The sequence below is a fragment of the Phallusia mammillata genome, chromosome 1 (assembly GCF_965637545.1).
Source record: "Phallusia mammillata chromosome 1, kaPhaMamm4.hap1.1, whole genome shotgun sequence".
NCBI classification, from domain to species: Eukaryota; Metazoa; Chordata; class Ascidiacea; order Phlebobranchia; family Ascidiidae; genus Phallusia; species Phallusia mammillata.
The window spans coordinates 12,595,118-12,621,747 of NC_137252.1; the positions used below are offsets into that span (position 1 = coordinate 12,595,118).

A 26,630-nucleotide genomic window follows, 5' to 3' on the forward strand; every position below is an offset into this window, starting at 1 on the left:
TTGTAGTCAAACATAGGCCTATAACATGCACATAGATGCATGCCTTAACCTGATTACGACACTCTTATCTGCAAATTTAAAGTGACCTATATTTTCTGTTTTACCACAAAGCGACTTCGAACATAAGCATGACATTTGGAAAGTTTATTGCTGGATCTTACACAACTAGACGCACTACAGAATAAATAAAAAAGTAAAATGTATTGATCAAGGTAATGGCTAAAAAGCTTTAAATCAAGTCTGTATTTGGAGTTTTGGTCAATTCATTGCACTCATAAATTGTTGACTCTGTTGTTTCAAAGAATACATGGGCTTTGTATTGAGTCACATCATCGGTTGAATCTCAAGTGATGATTAAACAATTAAATCACAAGCCATAACGATATATCATAGTATCTTTTACTTTCTTTCAAAATTTATGAAGTGGTCTGGTAACTTTTGTGTACGTCATTCACGTGTGTACGTCATTTGTTTTTTAGGTTTCGCTTCTATATGTTCTGATGTCAGGCCATGATTAATTCAATGATGAATTAGATATCACATTTTGCAATGCTTGTTTGTGTGCATTTTCGGCCTTGACCACTTTCCTTCGAATGCTGGTTCGTCTCATATTGCGGTCCCTGGCTTCCAGTTTTACATCAACGCCATTCTGCTTTTCCTCAACATCGCACTCGTCTGATGAGTCGTACATAACGTCGGTGGCACGCAATCCTAAAGGTCCTGGCAAAATATGAAACAGAATTGAAATAAGATCTTCTTGATTAAGGGTCCAGAGAACAAATAGTGACCACAGCTTGGTTCATAGCATTTAGGTTGCTGCAGAAACACTTCAGCGTGAAAATCGGGGCAACTAACCTGGACGATGCAAACGTAACTCGGCTTTCACTGTCTTATCAGGGTGGTTGAATGCGTCCGTGAGATAACGAGTCTCCTCTGATCTTGGTTTTCGTGGTTGACAGTCTTCAACATCAATTGCAGCTGCAACGAAAATTTATTTGCACGAAATATTGTTTGCAAATCATACATGTATCTGGTCATAAGCTTAATGAGGAAAATAACAGCAAGGGCAGATGCTAGTTATTGTTTTGTTACATATTTTGTTTTCAGACGATTCACAATATACAGTTAAACCTAAATTGTGAGTTGCACCATATTCATGATCACACCAAATGTGTTACCTTTAAGCCCTGATATAATGGCTTGTCCCACGCACACTTTGTCTTGGCGTGTTTTTCCCATTACCACAAACTTAATGTACTTGTTTGCCATCTCTTCAGCACTGTATCCACGAAACACAAAAGTGGTTTCCCACCTGGAAAAATATCCAAGCGAATTACAACAGAAGAAATATGTTTTGGGCTATACATAGACCTATACTATCTGCTTCCACACTATAAGTCGGTGTATCGTTTAGTTTTATTGTGACGTTATGAATTCAGTTTTCAGAGCTTTGACTGCTTGAATGACTCTTTGCATGAATCCGAAAAACACCAGGGATGCAGTGGTAAACTTTTTCCTGCCAAATCGCGCCCATTACCAACTTGAAAATTATAATGTATTTTTACCCTTAGGAGTCCCTATTTTTTCGAACGTATTTATGCAATCCATGCTTAATCCAGAAAACATCTCTTTGTTATAAACTTACCTCACTTGACCTAAAAGGTTCATGTTCGAATTTTCGCTTTTCATTTGGGTCACGGTAGGTTTTGTCCCTGCACTAGGAAGCAGTGTTGCCGAGACCCAACTTTTTTCATATCTTTCTGCCGTATCACCCAAACCGTTGAAAAGGCAATCTCCCGATACGACGTGCGCAATAAGTTCGCATGTATTCGAACTTCGACGTGGATTGGAGATTGTTAGAAAATGATTGTCAGCTTTTGGTTGCATTGCCCCGAAACTGACACTAGAACAGATTTTAACAAATATATCTTTCAGTTTTTTAAATGGTTTTAGCCAGGCACGGCTTGCCTATAGTTAGCGTAGTCAAATCGAAAGTACCAAAAGGCTTGCGTATACTGTTTACATTGAATGTCTATAGATGTATATCTATAGATAAAGCTTGATTTAACTGTTTGACGCTTCCTACTGTTGGGGACGAGAGCATTTGTTGCAACCATAAGCTATTTGGCAGTTTTGTTTTGTAATATATAAAAAAAAAATCCATATTTGTCATGTAAAGGCTTGCTATTGGAGGCACGTGCCTCATTTAACATATAACGTGTAGAGCCGGACATTAAACTGAATGTATCAAAGTCGTAGGCAAGATAACAACTAGTATATTTCTAAAAAAAAACAATCTTTACAGTGCAATGCCATTTTTCCACTTAAAAGAACATGCGCATGTTTAAAGTACCTCCTGGGCTTGTGAATTACTTCTGTAGCAGTTTTACTCTCCTGTTCGAACTTAATTTCGACTGATATGATTCGGGGCTGCAATAAATGTTTACATGTTGATCATTATTTATTAAAAGTTGTGTATAAACAATTCTTGGACGTGGTATTGTGCGGTATATTTGCATAACTATAGTTACATAAAGAAGTTTTAAGCTGGTTTCGACCAAGTTTTGTGCAGCAAATCGTATGTCAAAATAGATTTGTTAAAAAGCTCAAAACATTCGCTTATGTTTTGTTGCGAAAACTTTCGAAACCATAACTGAGCACACTAGATTTTGACATACTTTGCTGGTCATAAAAGTTTGTACCTTCTTTTTTCGCTCCTTCTCATCCTTTGCAACCTCCTCCCGGATATGTTCAATGCGTTTGTAATGTTGCTCCAAAAAAGATGAACACTTAAAAATCCCAATTAGCTCGTCATTTCTTTCCTTAATCTCTAACTGCCTCGCTTGAAACTTTTCAGGAAACCTAGTCCGAAAAATGTGCGCCTTTTCCAACAAAGTAAGTGATTCAAAGTCTTTTGACAAAATTTTGTCAGTGGCGGTTTTGTCAAACAGAGGCCCACAAGTACTTCGCGTTCGTCGACGTTTTCGAGATATCGGTCTCAAACGTTTCACACCTGCTGCTTCAGGCTTAATTTCCATTACTTCTGACTTCAGTTACTTCACCTAACGAATGCTTGGATTTCATAATGTTGTTTTGCCTGAATCGAACTCTGTAATGTAAACAAATATGATTTCATTTCGTTTCCAAGCTTATCTTCTCCGGTGTGTAACTGTGACTCATGCTAATTAATGCTTCGACCCACGTCATTTGTTATGTTTGGCTTTTACACAGAAGGTCAAGCAAACTCTAACATTAATTTAGGACAGTTACGCACAAACAAAAGCAAACTTTTTTTGTATTGAGCAGGGATGCACCAGAGTTGCAAGCGGGCCCGAAATCTGAGCCCGAACCCGGCCCGAAAGTATAAGCCCGAAGCCCGGCCCGAACCCGAAACGTTTTTGAGAAGCCCGTTTAGGCCCGAAATTTTGATTGACAGGCTTATCCACGAAAGCCTTGCGACAAAGTATGAGAAAGAAAAACAGAGAAAAGATAACAAACACAATGAACAATGGGGTAAACAATACGTTTTAGAGTAGGGTGGGCATTAGGTCAAAGCCAGAGAATTGTTACTAAAAAATGGCGGAAACGGAACGTAAAGTCAGGCCCGTTTTCTGACAAATACCTAAGCCCGAACCCGGCCCGAAAAGCCCGGCCCGACTTGCAACTCTGGGATGCACAACCGTTTCGCTATAACGGCCGCATCGCAGATACTTTTTTCACCAACGGCAGCCAACGTCTTCTTGTTTTTGTTTATAAAATACTGATGAAAAAAGTAGGTTTACCTCGTATATATATGCTATCTAATGGCGCCTGAAGCGCCAAGATTAATTTCTGACTTGATGCACAGATTGAGCTTGAACAGTCTAACGATCAGTCTTATTGTTGATGACGTCACTATCTATATTGTGACGCGTGTGGTGCCTTTTTTTCGCATTGTTTGCACACAAGAAAGGCGTACAAAAAGTCGGACACATATGCCTACTAGGGCTCGGCTGATAATACTCTTTTATGTCCCACAAAATATGTTTGGAACAGATTTAAAATCCAAACAAATAATAATTGCAGTATTACTTATGTCACGATCGCATAAACTCGTCCCTGTCGCCACAGGTTGTGGTAACCCCTGGTTTAGAGCAATAGCCATACTGTTAATTTACACACTGCAACGTCGATACAACTTTATCATAAAATGTTGTTTTAAACCCAAAACGTAATCATCATCAAGAACCTGTATCTAAATTATCAGTGTCGGGTTACGACGCATTTTATAGTCAGTAATAGTGCACCAATCAACTTCAATTGAAAAACTGGTTCAAGAGACAGAATCTACAGAGCCAACCATAGGCGCCGAGTGGGCGGTGGCGGGGTGGCGCCGCTACCTTGGGTTTGCAAAGCACGGTGGCGGCCACCGTGGATATTTTGATTTGTTTGTCGCGGTATAGTAGGAAACATCGTAAAATCTGAAGAAATTTATATATGTATATATGTAAACAAATTTCTTTACATCAGTAATTTTAAAACAAAAATAAGCAGGTAAATAGCAGCCGTTGGTGAAATGAGAATCTGCGATGCGGCAGTCGTATAAAAAAGGTTGTGCACCCCTCATGTAATAGTTTGAATTTCAAGCAATTAAATACTAGCAGTTGGTCATGTGACTCGGAGCCGATAGGCGCGTGCAAAATACTATTATCAACCAATAATATGGACTAAACTTTGGTAAGAACCTATGCAAGTGCATCCTAAAACGTTAAACCGGGTAAGACTTTAGATCACTCGCGTAAAATCCCCTCGCGGTGTTTCGTTCACCTGATTGTTTTAACTTTGAAAGAAACCAATACGTGACCTATTGGTCGTGTTTCTGTCAAATCGTGCACTAGTTTATAAAGCAGTAGTGCAACTATATACCTTACATACGGCGCACACATTTTTCAGCAGAAACATTGCTTTACTCACGAAGTAAAGCTGTATTATCATTACATTATAATGTGTAATAGACTATGTTTTCCATAACTTCCGGCACTTATCCCACGTAATGAACGCCCTCTGTTTTGCAAAACAGTGGGGTTCATTCAGCAACTTTTTGCAGCACAACCTGTCAAAAACATAATACGCAGTACATAACTTAACAAGCTGTCGTTATTGTATACAATTTCTTGTTTAACTTGTAAGTCCTGAAACTTCAAACCTAAGCCAATTAATTTATGTTCTATTTATATATATATATATTTCAGTAATGTTCTGTTGGTTTAGCTCAGGGGTGCCCAACCTTTTTTGACTCAAGATCGACTTTTGAGGTAGTCCAACCCTCGAGATCTACCATTCCAATGCAAATTAGAAAAGACATAGCGAGTACCAGAACAAGTAACAATTACTACTGCAACTATTACTTTTGTAACGTAACAAAGAGCCTACTTATGAACTTATTAACATATCCTTATGATTAATTCACACAATAAAGTCATCTATGTACAGCAACGCGTTACAAAGCAACTATTTAAAAAAAAATCTGCAACCCTCGCGATCGACTTGAGATCAGTCCGAGATCGACCAGTCGATCGCGATCGACGGGTTGGGCACACTGATCTCTATAAACCCTTTATAGAGATCAGTGGTTGGGCACCCCTGGTTTTGCTGATTCATTTTTCTTACAACTTCGCAGTGCTCATCCGATTAAACTGTTTTTCCCAAGTCTGGTGAAAGTTGCACGTTTTCTACTTTTTCGCGTTTTGAGAAAAAACATACGCTGTTTTGTATCAACTTTGGTAAAGCTGAAATTCGCCCATAATTTCTGACACAACATTTTATTGAAAATTCGTCCTTCCGAGGTGTAAGCAAAGAAGAATGGCTGCGGTAAGTAAAAAGACTAACCTAAACCTATTCTGGCATTCAGCCAGTCTGCAGAACATGGCAGTTCCCGACAAGATTTAAGACGTTTATAAGTTCGCGTGCAAGGCCAACTTTAGCGGACGCAAAACAAGCAGGTCAAGGCAGGACAATTAAATGCCTTTGATGCAAAATTTTCATGTGCAACCTAAAAAAACTTGGCGTGCAATTTTTTTCACAAACAGACGTGCGTGCAGCTGTCATCTGCAGACTAGTCATTCAGAACGTTTTTTCTGTGGCAAGGTAGTTAGCCTCTGCGAATTTCAGTTACTTAAAAATTTGTATTGTCAAAAATTGTATGATCAACTCCATCAAAAAACTTTTTTTCTTGATTATTTCTAAACTCTACATCTTTTCCTTATCAAACTGGCATTTACTCCAGTCCAGACCAGTGCTTGTCAACCTTTTTTGAAATGGTACACCCTTTTAACATTTACTCACACATTGTACACCCTCCAAAACTGTAACTTGAGATTACTTTTTAATGCAATTTAAAGAATCATGACTAACAGGAGAAATATTATAGTATGACGTCACAAATATAATAGTAATAAAAGTATGACATCACAAATGTAATAATAATCCGCAAGCTGCGTACAATTGACACAGGTGTACCATGTATTGTACACTCCGCTCTAAAACACAAACCTGCCTGGTATGATACTTGGTCGTAGGTGTTTTGTATATGGTACACCCCAGTACACCCCATCAAAGTTGTACACCCTTTAAAAATTATTGTACACCCTGGGGTGTACGATACACCCGGTTGAAAAGCACTGCTCCAGACCATAAAAATTTATAAACGAGCTCTTGTGGTTGTTGTTTTTTCAATTATTTTTGATCACTTGATTTGTTTTTTAGAAATTGAGTTTGAGTGTTGATTTTCTCTTCCGAGATTTTGAACCTGTTTTTTTTCTTTTCTATGTCAGGTTGAAACTGTCGAAGTACATGATCCACATTACGAACCAATTATTTCACTACCTGAACAAGTTACACCAACGTTGGAAGAAGATGAAGATATTTTATTCAAAATGTGAGTTTCTTGCCGTCCTAAAACCATCCAAAAAGTTGGCTAAAAGACATCTTTTTGGCTGGTCAAATATAACTTCTTAAAAATCATGGCCACTCAAAACAGCAACAAACCTATTATAGTCCCAATTAAATGCTCAGTATAGATTTAGTATAGATCTACATATTTTGTCTGTCTTTTGACAGGGCTTTAGCCTCCAAAAATTAATACCTCTCTTATTAAATCTGTCAATGGGCTGTAGTTTTACACATTTCTTGTTAAATTATTTTGTGTACATGTTACGCAATCTTTTCTGAGAGGACTTACTTGTGTTTTGCAGGCGAGCAAAGTTATTTCGATGGGCCCGAGAGTCAGACCCTCCAGAATGGAAGGAAAGGGGAACTGGAGATGTGAAGTTACTCAAGCATCGCGAAAATTCGAAAATACGACTTGTTATGAGACGTGACAAAACTTATAAAACCTGTGCAAACCATTACTGTAAGAAATGTTTTATGTCTGCTTGTATGGATGTATTATTTATATCAGGGGTGTCAAACGAAGCCCTCCAATGCGGCCCACGAACACTCAACGACAAATGTAGTATTTTGTCAGATTTTTATCTAATTATAATGAAGTTTTCTTACTTTTCAAAGTGAAAGCTATTATTTAAACAGACATTTAGAGAAATTTAATTTATAAATAATAATTCATATGTTATGAATAGAAACAATAGTAATTAAACCGTTCCTCAAACCGTACGGCCACATGCGGCCGCAGAAACGAGTTTATGCCGCCGAAACATATGTTCATTAAAAAAATGTACTAGCGGCCGTGATGGAATTAAAATCCTTGGCAAAACTTTTGATTTTCAAACTGCTCTAAAGAGATTTTGTGTTACTGAAAAGAGTATTACTAGCCTAGCAGCAATATGCGTCAGACTTTTTGTAGGCCTATTGTGTGCGAGCAATGCGAAAAAGCAGGCACCAATAGCGTCACAATATAGATTATGACGTAATAAACAGTTAAAACTGATCTTCATGCTGTGCAGCTCAATCTGTGCATTAAGTTGGAAATTAATCTGGGCTTTTGGGGCGTCAATAGATGGTATATATATGATATAAACCTATTTCTTTACTTCTGTAATTTTAAACCAAAAACCAGCAGGTAATTGGCGCCTGTTGGTGAAATAAGGATCTGCAATGCGACCGTCGTTGCGAAAAGGTTGTTTGAGTGTATAAAACTTGATTAAAAATCACATGCGGCCCTCGGCATAATTTTCAAACTGCAATGTGGCCCTCGGACCCCACGAGTTTGACACCCCTGATTTATATGACTTGCATAGGTGTAGTAAAATGTTGTGTTGTGTTTGCTTACATCAAAAACTATTGTTTAAATATCTTTCATTTTGTTTATAGACAGTCATTTGAGTTTTCTAATTTATAAGCTTTTAATCATGTCTCCATTCTGGCTATGTTCTGCAAAAATGAGTTAATATTAGTGATGGGACGATACCAGGTTTTGAAGCGAGTACCGATACCGAGTACGAGTATCACATGTATATACCTTCGATACCGAGTACGATTACCGAGTACTTAAGTGTAGTCTTGTACTTAGTTGTATATCAATGGCTAATTTATCTGCCATGGTCGGGGTACAGGCGTGCACACACGCCGAAAAATGTAATCACCACGTGATAGCAAAAAAAATATACGTAACCTGGCGGAACTTTTCCCCGATTTTGTGCTGTCCGAAGCAAATATTGGCATAAAGTTGCCCGTATTCTTACGGTGTAAATCGGCCTTCGGTACTCGCACGTTGGTATCGAAAACTGAGACAAAATATTTCGATACCGAGTACGAGCATCGATACCACTGAAATCGTTCGATACCATCGATACCAAGTACCGAGTACCCGTCCCATCACTAGTTAATATATATATAACCGTAATGTATTATGTTTAAAAGTACAAATTTTGAAATGTGTGATGCAAAGCCAAGGGTATCAGGGGCATATGTGAGATGACATTTCAAGTTTATATTATACCAGGTACATGTGTATCGGCTACATAAAAAGCTACATTTTTCAAACATTATTGTTTGTAATCAAACCCTGTACAAATTTAATTTAGTGGATACAAGCATGGAATTGGTACCAAATTGCGGGAGTGAACGAGCGTGGGTGTGGACAACATTTGCAGATTTTGCTGAAGGTGAAGCAAGGGAGGAATTGCTAGCAATACGATTTCTTAATTCTACTAGTAAGTGATAGAGTTTACTTCTCATTTCTGGTTTACTTTTTTGTTCATTTTAAACCTATAGTTATTGCTGAAGCAACAGTGCTTCATGATCAAAGATCCTGTAATAAACACTAAAATTTACTCCAACGTGTAGCGTCACTTTTATAGTTGATAAAGTTTCAAGTGTTTTGTGTTCAGATGCCAATGAATTTAAGGAGAAGTTTTGTGAATGCCAACAGATGTTGAAGGACCAAAAAGCAAAAGAATCAGGTTAATTAAAGGATCAGTTAAATTTTGTTTGTACATGAAGTAGTTAGTGTCACTTGTGTAATATCCACAGTGGTTTACATAGCATAGATTTCTAGCTGCTATTTTTGTTACGTTTGAAAAAGTAGGCTTGTTCCGTCTTGTTTTCAGTAGTAATATGTTTAATTCTTAACACCTGAAACAAATTGTCTTTATACCTTGACTTCTTACTGTTTAGAAATAAAAACTCCTACTAACAATGAAGAAAAGTCGTCCAAAGAATCGGAGGAATCATCTTCAACTGAAAAAAATAATGATGATGCAGAAAAAACTGTTGAGATAACAAAAAAGCTTGAAAACTTAAATGTTGAGTCATCGGAACCTGACCAAGCAACGACTTCTGAGGAAAGCAAAAATACTGGGGATGCTAAAGAACAAACAAAATCCAATGTAGAAGATTCACCTGAAAAATAGACTACCTTATGTTTGTATTTAGGTAATAATACCCAAACATCTATTAAACAACCTAATTTGTATTATTTTAGTCTGATCTGTAATGTATTCAAAGTTCAAAAACAAAACCCAATACTTCCCAGTACAAAGAGCCACCCATTTTTTTCAGTATATCCCATCTGCAGAATTTTTATGTTAGTGTTTTTAATGCCCAGTCTCCTGCCTTTCAAGTTTTAACTATTCCCCACGAGATTTCATTGTGTGATTTTGTTCATCAACTTTCAAGCGACCAAACCTCACTTTCGTGAAGTGTTAATCCACAATAAAGTACAAAATACCTTTCACTGCAATGCATTTGCTGGTGAGTTTTTGAAATATTTCGAGTTTAATGCTTGATGCAGGGATTCATATCCAGGAGTGCATGCACCCCCAAGGAGTACGAGAATTGTTCCTAGGGGGTGCGGGGATGCTGAATCATAAGGTTGGTTAGGCCTATTCTATATAAATACAAAAACCCAAGGGGGTGCGAAATTGGTTGGTTTGAAAGGGGTGCAGCAAGGAAAAAGGTTAAGAAACAATGCTTAATGGATTTGCTGCTCAGTTCAGCAAAATGTCAACTCTAAAATAATTACAACTACTGCTTTTAGGATGGATGCATGAAGCAAACAATTCTGGTTGTGTACCATGTTGTCCAATTGCCATTTTCAGGAAGTTAACTGCTAGCGTATTGACATCAAACAAACTATTACAAAACCTCTTTATAATAAACAAGTTTGCAAAACAGTTTATTATTTGTATTATCTACTTCAGGGACACAAAAATTTGTACACTATTAACAAGAAAAAAGTTTCTGACAGTAAATTTTTGGCACAAAATCACAACAATTGTAGGTTGATTCACACAAATATGAATATGCATAATAGAATAAATTCAAAAAACAGGAATGTTAAAATTGCTTTGGAGTTTAAAACACAGTTGGAATTAAATGAAGTTAGTAGATATGAGGTATTGTAAAATGTATTTGACATGCACCATTAAGTTCAATCTAAATAAAACAGGATTGTTCAAACGCTAAAGGAAAACAATGAAGAACAACACCACAAGACTGATTTTTGTTTAAACCACCTGCGGCGATAATACAAAACACATTTGTTACTTACATGTTTTATTTGTGGCAAATGTGTTTGTGTTAGTGCCATTGTGCCATTTAATGCAAAAAGTTTGGTGGTTTTAAAAAAAGTCTAATACTAAAAAATAAAGAAAAAAATTGTTACTGACCTTTTAAGTGCACACAAAATTATCAACACAATCTAAAACCAAACAAAACTTGTAAAACATCGCTTGATCAGACATGCATAGGTTAATAACCATCTGGTGCTCCCCCTTTTCTGGAATCACAGGCAGCTTCAATGCTTCCATCTGCCTTGACAACAATAGCTTGAACCACAGAACCAGCTGTAGCCGACATTGCAATGTTGTGTTGCTTTTCCGCCATTCCCTTTATAACTTCCTAAAAATATGGAGTTTTTTGTACAGCCGGAAATTTCTGTTCTGCAATACTGCACTTTTCGTTTTTGTTTTTAAGGACTTAAATTTGGCCCCAGTGCTAATGTTGTAATTTTTTCTAACTTACTTCGTCAAATCCGTCTTCGAAAACCGTTTCATTCGGCATCAATTGATCATGTATTCGTTTCTGTTCAACACTTGTAACAACGTCTGCACCAAACCACAGGCAGTCCATCATAGTCTACAAACAATATTGGTTAGGCATCGGCCAGATTGTGTCCTCAAATTAAAATGTGCTTAAAACTGAAATCACCAGGTGCCTACAGCCGATTGCATCGCTCTCGATTTTGTTGTTTTTGTAAAACACGAAACGCCCTATATAAATCATTAACGTAACAGCCCGATAAATTGTGAATACAGCTTATTGAAAATGTTTTAACACCTTTATATGTGTTCCTGTTACTGACAAATGATTAGCCTTTTACTCGTTTCAAAATTTCGAAACTTAGTCGATGGAAAAGTTACTTGCGAAAATTCCGCAGTGAGCCAAAAAATCAGTTTGTACAGCCGTCAATAGTGTCAATACATTCAGAAAAAAAAAAAAGTTTTGGTATAAACCTGGGTTGTAAGTTTGGCCCCCTTTACCGGTCGGTTTAACATTCACGGGTCAATTCGGGCCTTCCTTTACTCTTGCATTTGTGCCTTAATTTCCCATTACATTAGAATTTATAACTTTAGTTCAGGCTTTACGAAAATTGGGTCTTGGTTCTGGCTTAAATCTCTGACTTGAAGAGTTACAATACGCAAGTCAGTGAGGATCAGTTGGCCTACTCTTTTCATATATGACTTTTGTCATGTTCAAAGTTGAATTTAAAACATTTTCTATTTGAATAAGGAACAGAAGATGCCATTAGGCGAAATATATATATTTCAAGAATATTAGCGGCAGTTTTCGTAACTTGGAAAATACTTCCATTTTTAGTTAAAACATTTTGACCTATTTTTAACCTGCTAGTCTCGGTGCGCAACGTAGTTTATCACCTACCATAGCAGTGGATGTTGTAATTTTAGTTCCACCAGCAGCCCCATCAATCATGAATACATCGTTGGCGCCGGTTTTCATGTTTGCTCGTACAACGACGATTGGCGTCATGCTTGACATGGGACGATTGCCGGGTTTGATAAAGTTCGATGGAGATGGCGGAACTCCTACCAAAACAAAAATATATGTCAGTGTTTGTATTGTTGCAAATACACATACACAAGGATCACGTTTATAACAAAAGCGAAGGGGTGGCATTTATCCATATCAGCACTGTCAACTCCGAAAGCTTGTGCATGTTTGCATATATATTTTATATTAGGCATCGGGCCCTAAACAGTACATAGCTTCCTTCCTTATTCGTATTCCGTTTATTCGGCACTGGATTGTCCGGTTGCCCAATGAACGGTTTTACGAGGTGGAAATTAGAAAAAAAAACTGTGAAGCCTCATTGCTGAAAAACGATCCAATTTCTTACATTTTTGTGATAGTCTTATATTTTAAAGGTGTAACGTAAAACAATTGTTCTATTTGTTGCAAATAAAATAAGTTGCGTTTTTTGCTTACCGTATTTCACAAAACAATAGACCAGATAATGGACGAAACACTGTATTTTTCAACATTTTATGGCTAAATTGCTTTTGAAAACAGGAGAACGATTTTCACAAGGCATGGTATTACATTGGAGACTGTTGGTTTAGACGCAACTTTTAACACGTGCCAATGAATTTTTTTTAAACTGTCAAAGATCTGCGAACTGCTTGAACTTTGTTGAGAATTACATGGTGGTACCCAATTTAACGAGTACGTGTAGTAACCAACTAAGCAAAAGTGACCCAAATTATTCAGGCGCTTAACGATGACACACTTAGGTTATACACACCCGTTATTCTTAACATTCAGCTATGACTTTTCATTTATTTGAAAACAGCAGTTCGTTGACATATCTAGCCCAGATTTTCCTACACAAAATAGCCAGCATTTACACAGAACCTTTGCATTTTCCAACACATTCTTGCGCACGAAGTTAGTGGAACGTAAAGCGAAACAATCTTATGAACAAAACTTTTGCATGGTTAAGAAGCACATATTGTGCAGTGTAAAGGAACCATTCAGGTCACATTATCCTTGTGCCTACAAGGCACACCTATGGTAAATACTAACCAAAGGAATTCGTGACGTTTGGTGAAGAAAAATCATCCATTTCATTGTTGAAAATGATTCCTGTCCGGCTACCGCGCACCTTGCTTCCAAAACTGAAATAAAAATCATTGATATGTTAGTTAATCTGTGTTAGTTTAGCACTGCTTAAAAAATAAAAATATATCAAAAATGTCCAAGCTTTACTACATGTGTGTTCCTACTTTACCGCATTTTATAGGAAGTTATATATTGGAGAAAAATTACAGTTGCGTTTTATGTATCTTATTCCTCACTTGCTTTAAAGAGGTAATGATTTACAAATATTTGGTATAACACGCCTATACCAAGAATGCAAATGTGTTGAGTATTTTTTGCCCGGTGACAAAGTAGTTTACAAATCTGAAAGTATGTCGGCCAGGATTACTATCAGAGACGCCTTGCACCAACACAAGTACAACCACTTGTAAACACAACAATCTTCCACTTACTAGAGATTAATTGTGCTTGTTAGCGCTACTGCGTCGCCGTTTTCACCATACAAACTCATATGAGAAGTGCCAGAGTCGTCTGGAAGTTGAAAGTCGGGCTCATAGTATGACACAGGCATAGTATGAGCATCAACTATTTTCTCACGGATTGTGTCTGCATACCAATCTGACGTCATGTTCTGAACAATCTGATAAAAGTAGGTGTGTGTTAATGAAGAAATTCCTAAGTTGAAATGATCTTTGCTGATACTTGTTGAGTAACATTTTGCTCACAATAATAAAACCAACAAAATGATGGAACATTTTTATCATATCATATAGGTTTTCATGTCAACTTACAGCAGTAATAGTTTTGTTGAGTCTATCATCACCAAGAGAAGATCTTTTAGCATAAGCAAATCTAAATGCTTCCACTATCCGGTGGTATGTGAGGACCTTGTTTTCAGGTTTCATGTCGTCTGGTGTGAAATCATAACCTATGTTTAAAAAGATAAGGTTGTTACCTGATCCAGACGTTCTTTCTTTCGCCAAAACTTACCATCCAAAATGTTGACCATTAAACTTAATACGGCTCCGCTTGCTGGAGGTCCAGCTGAGAATATTGTCACTTGGTCTACTGTGATGTTGAGTGCTGGTTTTACATCAACTCTAAATTAAAAATTTGGTCAGAAAAACACAATGGTAAATTATGACCTTTTGAAAGATGAATGTTACCAGTATATGAAAGGAAGCCATTGATTTAATTGTTTTTAACACAAACATACAAAATGAATGTTTATGAAGTTATATTTTTATTTGATCATATGTAAGCTATAAAACATCTACTAACACAAGAACTGAATACAAAATGCTATCTATTTAATCTATGAAAGTCCCTGAAGTGATATAAAACTACTGACTCATAATTCCTTAAATCGTCTTCAGTTAACATATTTTTTCCATAAGCATCTTCCAAATCTTGAATAATGTCTTTAGTCAAAGAGCCATTATAAAATGCTGATGCTCCCTCAGTAGCAATGGCCTTCATGGTTTTTGCCAATTGAGGGAGTTTAATAATGTCTCCTTCTTTCTTTAAACTTCCATCATCATTTTCATAGATAGGCCTATATAAATGTGTTTTAAAGGCATTGCGACAGATAAAACATTTAAAAATGCTACGGACATGTAGTTGCTGCAAGTTGATTTCTGACATCGGTTAATTATAAAAAGAGTTCAGTTATGAGTACTTGATTATCATTTAAATTAAATATATTATCAGGATACTTCCAGATTTACAATCTTACAAATCTTAAAGTCATACCACAAGTTGTAAGTACGGTTTTGTATTACATCTTTTTGTTGTTCAATTGCGATTGCCAGAGCTTTAGGAGTTTCGTAACCAAACTCAGCAAGATCAATAGATGGTTGAAACAAATCCGCCCATGGCAATTTTCCATATTTTTGGTGTGCTTTCCAATACCCAGCAATTTCACCAGGTACAGCAACAGCCATTGCACCTAAAACAGAGCATTAATTATATTACAGAAGGGAAAGGGAAAACAACTTTTTACGAAGTTTTTGACATTTTCATCACTGCATTACAAACACTGACAGTCAAAACAATAAATCTGACAACAAAGTTTGCTTTTAAGAGAACTAAATAATGAACTGTTAAGTTGTCCCTTTAAATCTAAATTAGCAACCCACCTCTTGTAGACAAGTAACCATCTCCATTATACATGTTTTCAGTAGCATCTGCTGGCGCAGTTTCTCGAGCATTAACAAATGTCGCTTCATTGGTTGTTCTGTTGTACAGCACCATAAAAAATCCACCCCCAATACCACAACTGAAATATATTTTTCAATAAAAATGCTGCATAGGTCCTTAGCGCTAAACAAGCTTAGCCATGTACGATGTACCTGTGAGCACTGAAAAGTCCTACACAGAGCATTGTGCCTATGGCTGCATCAACCACAGATCCTCCCTGCAATAACAAGTCTTTGCCAATGGTTGAGCATGGCCCTGCATCTGCTGCCACAGCTGCATGGGAAAATTCACCAGAATGATTGGGTGGTGAAGTTGTAGTGGTTGGGGACAAGGTTGTCGACTCAGTGACAACTCTTGGTGGAAGGCCAAAATACAAACCAAAAAATAATGCCAGACCAACTAACCCACCGACAATCACTCCAATTCCAAATGTTCCTGCATTGAACTTGGACTGAAACAAAAAAAGCTCACACATGAGTATGCTATTTGTACTGTTTCACATTTAAAATACAAATGCAAACTTTGTTGAAAACAATAATAAAAACCATGCCAAAATGTTTCTGTTAAATCTACTACAATTGTGAGACATGCCAAAAGCAACATTACTTATTGAATGAATTGTTGGACATGACAAAATGCAATAACAAATAAATCTTAGTATTTTACCTTTTGAAAGCGATAAGGCTTTTCAAAAAATGTTTCTCTTTCACCATTTGTCATTGCAAATGTTAGAGTCCCAACATAAAAATGTATACTGTAGTGTGTAAAGAGGTAGCTAAAATTTTAAAAATTGCTGAAAAAGAATCATTCAGCACTGATTTTCATTGATGGAAATGAACAGTATATATCATTTCAATTATTTACACATGGCATGGGCATGGTATGTTTATAGCACACCCATCGGCATCGCCACCACTAACTGCTTCGTGCTGCTTAACATGACTGAACAATACCTTATTTTTCATATCAATTGACAACGAGAACAACTATGAGTAATGTACTGTTATGCAAAAAAGGTCAACTGTCTGACTCTGGACGAAGAAAACAACAGAAAGTTTTGATTTTGTGCTGATTCACTGTTTTTCTTGTTTCGCTTACAGAATCGTCACGCATGACCAACCACAGCGCCTTAGTCATCATGACTAGCAGGTTTTTAAACATTAGAACAGTAGTTCTCAAACTGTACGTCGCGACGCCCTGGTGCGTCGTTTCAATTTTCCAAGGGCGTCGCAGAATAGTTCCGTTTCGTGGCTTTTTGTTGTTATATCAATAAACTCCACTTCAATAATAAGTCTCCTCATTAACTTTTATTTGCTGATGCGTCGCAAGCCCAGAAAACTTTTCCAAAGGCGTCAAAGAAAAAAGTTAGAGAACTACCGCATTAGAAAATAGGGAACTTACTTTTTTCGGTGTCTGATTGGCTTCCATATTGTAAACATTGCCGTTCGTCATTTTGGAGTGCGAATTGAGCAGAAATTGATAAGTTACAAAAAAATAAGAACTCCTTCAAATCTAAGAAAACAATTTTACACTAGATTGAGAGAATTTTTGCAAACAATTTGTTTGCAACAAACAAACGAAAGTAAATGTCGTTACGTATGTGTCACATTTCTTTTAGTGAATGCCAGGGAAATCTGTTTACTTGCTTTGTGCCTGTGCTAGCGATTTTACAGCGTAATCTTTTCCGTCTGTATATGTGTTTGACGGATATTAGTGTGTAAAGTTCTATGAACTGGTGTTGGTACCACATCCTACGTAAACTATGAAATACAACTCAAACTCGGCGCACACAGCCCACTGAAACATACAGTTTCAGCCGCAACTCCATGTTGTTGTGCGCTCATTATGCTATATAGCTTGGTGGTGCGTTTAAACAACCGATAACGATGTATCGACATTAAACAAATGCAATAAAAACCCAACAGTGTTCAACTTGTGTGTCTCTTTTTCCTGTAAATTTATTTGAAAACGTGAACGCCTTATATTATAAAGCAGGGGTCACCAAACCACTGCCCGCGAGGTCATTTGATCCGGCCCGCGAACACATTTTTGGTTTGCCAAATCGTATTGATAACTTTGTAACACATTCAAAAATTAATCCAGTCCTTACTGTACAATTTAACAGTCGCATTACCAGATTTTAAATGGGATTGTAGAAAGACCATCCCATGGCCCCTTATAAAAATCGCCTCGAGGGCTTAGTTTGGAAAGAGGGCGCTGGGGCGTGCAAACTATGCGGCCCGCGCGAATCATTATTAAACTTATCCGGCCCGCAGTGAAAAAAGTTTGGTGACCCCTGCATTAAAGCATAAATCGTTTGTTGGTGTCGCGTACTAGTATGCAAATATTCACACAAGTGCGACGTGCGTACCTTTTCTGAAGTCAGCGCTTAGAGATAACCAAAAAAACAGTACTTTTCTGTTCAACTGTATTCATAGAATAATTCACCACGCCCAAAACCTGTTGCAATACCACACAAACGCATTGTTACGACAGACACTTATGACGTCATATAGCATTGCCCAACCTTGGGTTTACTGGTTGTGACAGTTGGCACCGAGTACTTTTTACTAGTTTATCGAAAAAAATTCAAAAAAAACTATCGCCACGAATTATGCCTAAGCTGATCACTTGCTACCTCAAATTTTTAAATCGGTTTATGTTTTATAGTTTATACAATGCTGCTATGATAAAAAAAAGTCGACGTTTAACCGTTAATCTTTGTTTGTATGTATATAGGCCAGACGTTTCAGGCTGTATGTAGCTTATACGTTCCAAAAACTCAATTTTCCTGAGATTTAACTGATAAAGTGAATGCATGCTAAACATACAACAAAACAATTGTTTTGTAACAATCCATTTCCTTGTAACCCGATCTTATTTTAAACTACGCTATTTTTTTCTGCTGCGTCATGTTTTGTCAATCTAGAAACATTTCTGCTGAACAACGACGAGATGCACAAAGTTCCCTAACATCAATGATTAACTGCTGTAAAACGGCACAAATAACAATCGTCGTTGAACAATTGAAAGGGAATGGCAAACATGAACCGTTTACTTTTTCATGCAGGCCGTGCTTGAGAAAAGGAAATAAGTACTGCGTATCTGCCACGAATTTCTCGCTTGAGACGTTAAAGTTTAAACATTTGCACAAAAGAATAAGGAAAAGGAAAATGCGTATGTTTAACACAAACTGTGGATACAAATGCAAACATCACTTTTTGAACTAAAATGATTAGGTATTTGTTACGAAAAATTATTTGACGAAGCTAAACACACAACTTTGTTTCTCCACTGAGGTTACCTTACCAATCTAGCAAATGTTGTAAATGTCTTAAAAGTCTCGCAAAGTTAAAAAAGCATGAAACAAAGGCTATAAAAGCTTGATTTTTACAGTTTTACAAATTCCGAAGGCACCAACACTTTTAGGCCTACATACAAAACTTTTTAAAGCATCAGAGAATCAACTGTATAAAACCTGTCCTGAAAAACACAAGTATATTTCTAGCATGACTAAGTTTTATGTATCACCAATAATCATGATTGGCCACAGCAAAGTGGATGCAGTCCGACTGCTAGTTACACATTAACTAATTTCGTCATAAAAATCAATTCGCAAGCATGTCCAATATTTAACCCCTACATATGTCTTTGGCATGGCGGCGGATAACTTATACCCATGAGCCTCACTTTTTATATAGTCCCATGCAAGCTGACTGAATCACAAATCGATTCGCAGCACACTCGTTTTGCTGGGCAAATTCACTACGTGAGCCATCTTAGTAAGTTAGGCCAGAGTTATAAACGGGCCTGAAACGAGCCCGAACCCGTCCCGAACCCGAATCGTTTTTGAGAAGCCCATTTAACCCCCAAAGTTCGATTGACAGGTTCATACATTGAACCCTCAGCAAAGACCAAAACAACATACACAAAAAACAATTGGACTTGAACAGGGTCTTTCAGGGCTGTTTTGGGTCATTAGGTCAGGTCCAGCAACTGGCTACTTAGCTAGTTAAATTTATTTAAAAAATGACTAAAGCGAAGTGTAAAGTCAGGCCCGAATCAACTTAAATGGCGTGTTCTTGTAACTGTCACCAAATATTGTTGTTTTATTGTATTAAAAATAAAATTAACAAACTAACAAAAAATTTGTTGACAAAACAACCTATAACCATTAACCCATTTTAATTTCGGAAATACCATACGATATCAAATAGAAAGAATAAAACAAAGTAAGCAATTTTAAAGCAAAGTAACAAACCTCCTGAAATGTTAAACATCTTCTTGCTAAACAGTTTGCAGCCACGTAGTGGCGAAAACATTTATTGGATAAAAGTTCACACCACCTGCTAGCCTAGCAGGGCATGCACAATGTTAGACAAATTGTGTGTTCATTAACACCACTGCTAATATGTCCCGCTATGCTCCTGCAATTCGACATCATCAATAGTTACGTCAAATGATTTTTTTCAAAAAATTTTGCGCCAGCACTACGACAAAGGCCGTTCTGCGTTTTTTTATAAGTATTTCCTGTACGATCGCTATTATTATGACAAAATTATCTTATAAAGGTTACTAACACTATTTCTATTTACTGCATTTGACTCAAGTGTCGGGACCCTTGCGGGCGGATTAGATGTAGGCTACCCTCGTCCTCAAGGTCAAAGATTACAGTTAATGACAATCATTCGTGACACATAATACGTGTCCCATTTGCAAGGCAATTGTCATTGGCTACTGTTAAATTTTACTGCATAATAGCGAGTAGCCTATAGCCCTAAACAGAGTTACTTAATCGTAAAAATAATATCGCGTTGTTTTATCTCCACATTTGGTTGCTATGGGATATTTATTTTCAAATTATAAGTTTGTTTTTACGTTACACATAATTAAGTGATTGTCAACCTATTCCCGCTTTTGGCATAAGATCCTATTTTAAAACGAAGTAATCCACAATAAATTTATTTTTGTTACAACTTGTAGCGACACCAAGTGACACACAGGTACCGGATACTTCTATGGCAGGTGTCTGTTTATTGAGCCGTGTTGTTTAAACTTAAACCATGGCTACGCTTATTACAGGCGGCGTGTTCGCAATTCGCGTGGTTTTACCTATGGTATGTTTGATATAGTAGGCATCAGATTGCGTTAAATTGCGGCAACTAAAATCCCCAATAAACAATATGTAAGGTTTTCTAAGTTTTTAATAAATTTGAAAGTTGAAACATGGAATCTAAAATAAATTTAATTTAATCAAAACTTTCGAATTTTTAAATGAACGTAAACCCGAAGTATGAAAGGCGGGTTTGCTTTAGAAGATGTAGCAATGTACTGTGAATATTAAATATTTTGCTACAGAATTACCATTATGCAGATAAATGGATGATTTTTTTAATGAAGTTTACCTTAAAATCCATTTCAAATTTAAAACTCTGTTTTACCATTTATGTACGAAAGCTGGTTTACTTAAAAAACAAACAAGTTATATAAGCTACTCCGGGTCACGTCTAAAACTGCGGGCCCACTTGGTCCACTTGGCCCGCTAGGCCCAGCACTTGGCACGCCCCATGCAATAGAAAAAACTGCGGGCCAACAGTTTATATATTTGCGAGAGACGCGACAAGCACTGGATATAATAGGCCCGCGGTTTTTCCCTGTGAGAGACGCGACAAGCACTGGATATAGTGGGTTAGCGGTTTTTCCCTGCGAGAGGCAGACCAAGCACTAGATACAGTGGGCCCGCAGTTTTTATACTTGCGAGAAGCGTGCCAAGCGGGCCCCCTTAGTTTAACTTATCGTGGGGTAAATACTAAATCAGAAAATTAAAATACTGATTAATGGTGAAAATAACGGCCCAAATAGACGTAAAAAGCGATGTGGCCTTCATATCACTGATGATGGCATGAGCATTTGCCGAAACGTTTGAACAATAAAGCATGTCGCTTTTTACGTCTATTTGGGCCGTTATTTTCACCATTAAACTTATGAACAGATCCGTATATAGTGTTCTAAAATACTAATGGTATTACATTTGCTTGGGATAAAGCTACAAAATACTGTTTTAAGTTAAAGTACAAAGAAATAAGCACTATTAAAAAAACATGTTCCAAACACTTTCGATCACATATCACGAGTTATTTCACTCCATATCTTGTGCTGATTGTTAAGTAAACTTGGTATGTACCACTGGTAAACATTTGATGTGATCTGTTTGTTTTTCAGTGTTTATCATAGGTTGGTCTGACAAGCTGCCTGTAGTATGGATTTGTATTTGGAATGGATAAAGTTTTATGAATGGACGTTGGAGTTTGCTGATCCTCGGGTGGCGGATTGGCCACTTATATATTCTCCTTTCCCAACTATTGCAATTGTTGCCTTGTACTTTCTTGTCATTTTCTATATTGGTCCCAAGTTTATGAAAAACCGGTAAAATATTATACATTGTTTATACCTTTTTTACTGTGCAGACATGCAAATTGTAAATTAGTTTAACTGGTCAGAATTGCATAGAATAACTATATATAGTTTACCTCTATCTGCATAGTTTTTGCTTTACTGCTTCATATATACCATTTTTTATGACTGAAAACATGCACTATTATATTGAATGCGCGGGCCAGGAAGTAGTGATATTGCATAGGTGGGTCTTGCTTTCTCAAACATTAACCTTGAACAGGTTTGCTTGGAATAACAATCAGGCTATAGGTTGCCCACCCTTGATAGGTATAATGTGTCATAATAGTGTATTCAGCAGTTCTTAACCTTTTTTTGTCCATGCCCCCCTAAGAGGTTTGTCTGGCACTTCACGCCCCCTGAAACAGGCAAAAAACGGCTGTTTCTTCTAACACTTGCCGCAATAGAACTACAAGAAGTCTCTCATGCCTATGTTGTAAACCAGGGGTCACCAAATTGCAGCGGGGGTCTTAAGTGTCATAAGTAGGGCAAATATTTTTTGACTTGTCAAAAAAAGTCAAAAATTTGTCAAAATTTTTAGAATAGGTAAAAAATTGTCAAAATTGTTTACAAAGTCAAATTTTTTTACAAAGTTAAAATTGTTTACAAACTGCATTGTCGTGGTGTTGTAGAGGTTGCACTGCCAGCAAACTATTTGTTTTACACCTTGTAGCCTACTTTATACTGTTGTAATTGGCCCATTGCCCCAATTATTGTGAATCATAAACCAATAAGTGAGTAAAACAATTAGGTTGATATGGCGTGATGCTCAACACACCTCAAAACGTGCAAAATTTTGGTAGGTCCCAAGTCATTTTACGGCAGCTGCAGGTTAGGTGCAGCTCTTGCTTCGGTTTTGCTTTAGATACTTCATGTATCTTTCGTTTATACAAATGTATTGAATAATTTTCGTTGTGTCTTAGCTGCAGTTTTTTGGCAGTGATTTTTAATTAGCTCATTCCCTTTTCAGAATAGGTTAGGTCTATGTTCAGATTTTTGCCCTTCTGTTAGACTTTTGCACATTCTTTTGCTCTAGTTAGATTAGCCTAGCCATATTTTAACTTTTTGAACGATAATGCGTTATTTAACTACTTGAATTCTTCATAGCTCAAAATTTTGTCAAAAAAAAGTTTTTTGAGGTCAAAATTTGTCAAAATTTTCAATTTGTAGGTCAAAATTTTTCGTTTTTTAGGTCAAAAAATAATTGCCCTAGTCATAAGGTATTGCATCATAATATTCGCTTCTTTTTAAATACCGTTTGTTGTTTGCTCTCAAACAACGCACAACATTTGCAAAATAAATTTTTGGGGGGACGTAATTGGATCTCAATAATCCAAATTTATACAAAAAAAACATGAGTAAAATAAATTGAATGTAAACTGGGATTTATTTCATCTGATTTAATTGTGCAAAGTACCTTTGAAAAACATTACCATTATATAATTAAAATTAATCTGTTTTGTTGCTTTGTTTTCCTGTTTAGGTCTCCAGTTGACTTTGGTCTTTTCTTGCCAGCCTACAACTTTGCACTTGTTGCATTAAACTACTACATTGTGCAGCAAGCACTTACTGGTAGTTACAATGCTGGATACAGTTATGTGTGTACACCTCTTCGAAAAGACTCATATGATCCGAATGAAATGAAGGTAATAAATGAATATTAAACTTGTGTGTTGTATTATACTTCTGTGTTAATGACCAAAATAGTTGCATAATAACAACTTTTGTGTGAAATAAGTTTAAACATGCCACAGACCAAAACAGCTGTGTTGTGTATGCCATTTTTTTCACTGTATTACAGGTTGCTAATGCTATATGGTGGTACTACTGTTCCAAAATTATTGAGCTTCTTGACACTGTTCTTTTCGTGCTTCGGAAAAACACTCGGCAACTAACATTCTTGCACGTCTATCACCATTCCACAATGCCTCTGTTATGGTGGATTGGTGCAAAATGGGTCCCTGGAGGACAATGTAAGGAGAAAACTCTGTTCTATATTGGTTTAATATTATAATCATTGCCAGCTGTCTGTGATGAATAGAACACCAAATAATGCCAACTATAATGTTGTTTGGATAGTTGTGTTATTTTAACATGGACAAGCAACTTTATCTATAACTCTGTGATTTTTAAACTTTTAAACCACCATACATTTTTTATTATATTACAAAATTTTGTTTGTCCTTTCCTGAAAAAACTTTTTAAAAATAGTTTCTGACAAATCTGTTTTTGTTCTTCTTAGCATTTGTTGGTGTCATGCTAAACTCCAGTGTCCATGTGGTAATGTATTCATACTATGGATTGGCTGCTCTGGGTCCAAAAGTTCAAAAATATCTTTGGTGGAAACGATACATCACAATGTTACAACTGGTATGTTTTCAGTTTATTTCATCATGATGTAGAACTCACTTAAAGCTATGCTTATGTAGTTATCAAATGTGAAATAATTACAAAAATGATGGTCAATTATTTACTAAAACTCAAGGTCAAACGTTTTAAATCTTCATAGTTTTTATGCTCATTTGGTTTCTTACCTTTGGAGTATACATTTTGATTCCCATTTTGACTTTCATTTCTGTAAATTATAAACAGTAAATTTCATCTGTTATTTGAGTACTTTTGGCATGAAATGTTCAAATTGGATAAAAAACACTTAAAATTATATTCCGCTTTGTGCCTAAATTGACTTTCATAAAGTTTTTGCTTCAAAACTTACCAACAGTATCAATGCACTGGTTTCCTGTTCGTGATATTGTTGAGCAGAAACTTCCTGTGAAAATCATCGACTTCCCATTGTCTGCTTCTTTGGCTATGAAACTACATACACTTTCGTTCAATATAACTGGACAGTAGTCCTATTTTAAACTACTGTACCTAAAGATTAGGTTTTTTTTTACCCAAACAAGACCACATTGTAACCCTGATTTTTTTAGCATAATTATTTCTTTGATGTAAGTATCCTGTTATATGTGTAATTTTTTAATGCAGCACAGTTCACATGCTTTTACACATTTCTAAATTTAACTTTTTTATTTTTTTCAGTCTCAGTTTTGTGTAGCAATATACCATACCTCAATGTCCCTCTATGTCAAATGCCCCTCGCCAGTGTGGATGCATTGGGCACTGATTGCATATGCTATTTCCTTGATCGTACTATTTGGCAACTTCTACATGAAAGCCTACATAAAAAGGAGCAAAAAACCTGACATGAAAAAGTCAAATGAACTAAAGGTAAATGGAGATTCTCGCAAGTTGTCATGGAGCAACATTGTAGAACAAGAGATGGAAAATGATGAATCATCACTAAGAAAGCGCACAAAAAATGGAAAAGTGATTTCTAATGGCAATACACCATGAGAAAAGTTGGCTTACACCAATGTAAATATAGGCGGTTTTGATGGCCATAAAACTATACATTACTTAGAATTGCACTAAAATATACTGTAACAAGTGTTTCGTACACATTATGTAATAAATTATCATTGTTTAACAAAAAACAAAATGAAGCATTTTCTGATGAATATTATATATCGTTGATGTGATATTTCTTTTTAGGGTTTGCAGTGTTTTAGCTTGTTATCTAGTTTTCATTTTTATCATGCTGATGTAAATGAAAACATTTTGTAGTTGTAAGTTTGCCCCTTTTTGCAGCTGGCTGTGGCACAACTTTTTTCCTAAACGTTTAAATTTAACTTAAAAAGTGCACATCTGTCAACACAATTTGCAACAACCATATGCGTTACTCGTTTTTAACACAACTTTAAGGTACTGATTTGTCAACATTTTATCTTTGATTCTTCACTTAAGTGCTTTTACGGTGAAATAAAAGCCGTATTTGTGTGAGCAGTTGCACACTGCTAGTTAGGTCACTGTGTCAAAATTTTCTACTTACAAAATTAGGTGACTTTGTTTTTGGCTATGAAAAATATTGTTGTTTGTTACACTCACCTTTTTACTAACGGCATGTATTTTTTTGTACTGATGCAAATAAATAGTTTTAACCAGAATCTCTGTGTTGAAGTTTTCTTTAGTTCCTTAAAAGCATTTTGAAACCAAGAGTTATATGGAAAGGGGACACATTTTGATTTTACTCGATTAGTTTGTTTTGTTTTTTTCTTCGCTGCAGTTTGTCCACCTGCTTTTGCTATGAAATGTTGATGGATTGGGATGAAACTTTTACATATTGTCATGTAGATGTGTTATCCGTTTTGTTTGACTTGATGACCCCAGTATTTAACCCACTAGCCCAGTGGTTCTCCAACCGACCCCCACCCCCCCCCCCCCCCAGGGGGGGCACAGGTGTAGCCTCACCAAAAACACCCACTAAAAATCAGTGAGTCATTTTCTTTTAATGGTATTTCTATTCGATTTGTTTAAATCCAAAATTAATAACGAATTTCAACAAGAGTTTGCCATTCAATTTT

The 26,630-nt window shown here is 36.5% G+C and overlaps 4 protein-coding genes across 5 annotated transcripts; 2 read left to right on the forward strand and 2 right to left on the reverse strand.

Moving 5' to 3' along the window:
- Positions 1-123: 123 nt before the first annotated feature.
- LOC145218322 (uncharacterized) lies at positions 124-3,503 on the reverse strand. Its single transcript, XM_080085731.1, has 6 exons — positions 2,703-3,503; positions 2,354-2,430; positions 1,646-1,903; positions 1,179-1,312; positions 856-978; positions 124-720 (listed from the first exon to the last, which is right to left on the reverse strand). The coding sequence occupies exons 1-6, from the start codon at positions 3,036-3,038 to the stop codon at positions 515-517; spliced, it is 1,134 nt and encodes a 377-aa protein (XP_079941857.1). The 5' UTR covers positions 3,039-3,503; the 3' UTR covers positions 124-514.
- Positions 3,504-5,615: 2,112 nt separating this feature from the next.
- On the forward strand, positions 5,616-10,171 carry LOC145226107 (ran-specific GTPase-activating protein-like). The gene is made up of 6 exons (XM_080092264.1): positions 5,616-5,850; positions 6,813-6,916; positions 7,233-7,390; positions 9,021-9,149; positions 9,327-9,398; positions 9,613-10,171. Exons 1-6 carry the CDS (start codon positions 5,842-5,844, stop codon positions 9,846-9,848), a joined length of 708 nt encoding a protein of 235 aa, XP_079948390.1. The 5' UTR covers positions 5,616-5,841; the 3' UTR covers positions 9,849-10,171.
- A 435-nt stretch (positions 10,172-10,606) lies between these two features.
- LOC145226080 (glutathione hydrolase 1 proenzyme-like) lies at positions 10,607-17,267 on the reverse strand. 2 transcript variants are annotated; one of them, XM_080092263.1, is made up of 12 exons: positions 17,155-17,267; positions 15,906-16,204; positions 15,693-15,832; positions 15,307-15,502; positions 14,906-15,109; positions 14,545-14,654; positions 14,346-14,482; positions 14,007-14,194; positions 13,540-13,631; positions 12,379-12,542; positions 11,461-11,574; positions 10,607-11,337 (listed from the first exon to the last, which is right to left on the reverse strand). In XM_080092263.1, exons 1-12 carry the CDS (start codon positions 17,203-17,205, stop codon positions 11,188-11,190), a joined length of 1,845 nt encoding a protein of 614 aa, XP_079948389.1. In that variant the 5' UTR covers positions 17,206-17,267; the 3' UTR covers positions 10,607-11,187. The 2 variants fall into 2 exon arrangements, with proteins under 2 accessions (XP_079948389.1, XP_079948388.1); XM_080092262.1 differs by lacking the exon at positions 17,155-17,267 and adding an exon at positions 16,420-16,566.
- A 4,689-nt stretch (positions 17,268-21,956) lies between these two features.
- On the forward strand, positions 21,957-26,213 carry LOC145205221 (very long chain fatty acid elongase 4-like). Its single transcript, XM_080077895.1, has 5 exons — positions 21,957-22,179; positions 23,690-23,852; positions 24,008-24,179; positions 24,449-24,576; positions 25,249-26,213. The coding sequence occupies exons 1-5, from the start codon at positions 22,013-22,015 to the stop codon at positions 25,561-25,563; spliced, it is 945 nt and encodes a 314-aa protein (XP_079934021.1). The 5' UTR covers positions 21,957-22,012; the 3' UTR covers positions 25,564-26,213.
- The last annotated feature ends 417 nt before the right edge of the window (positions 26,214-26,630 follow it).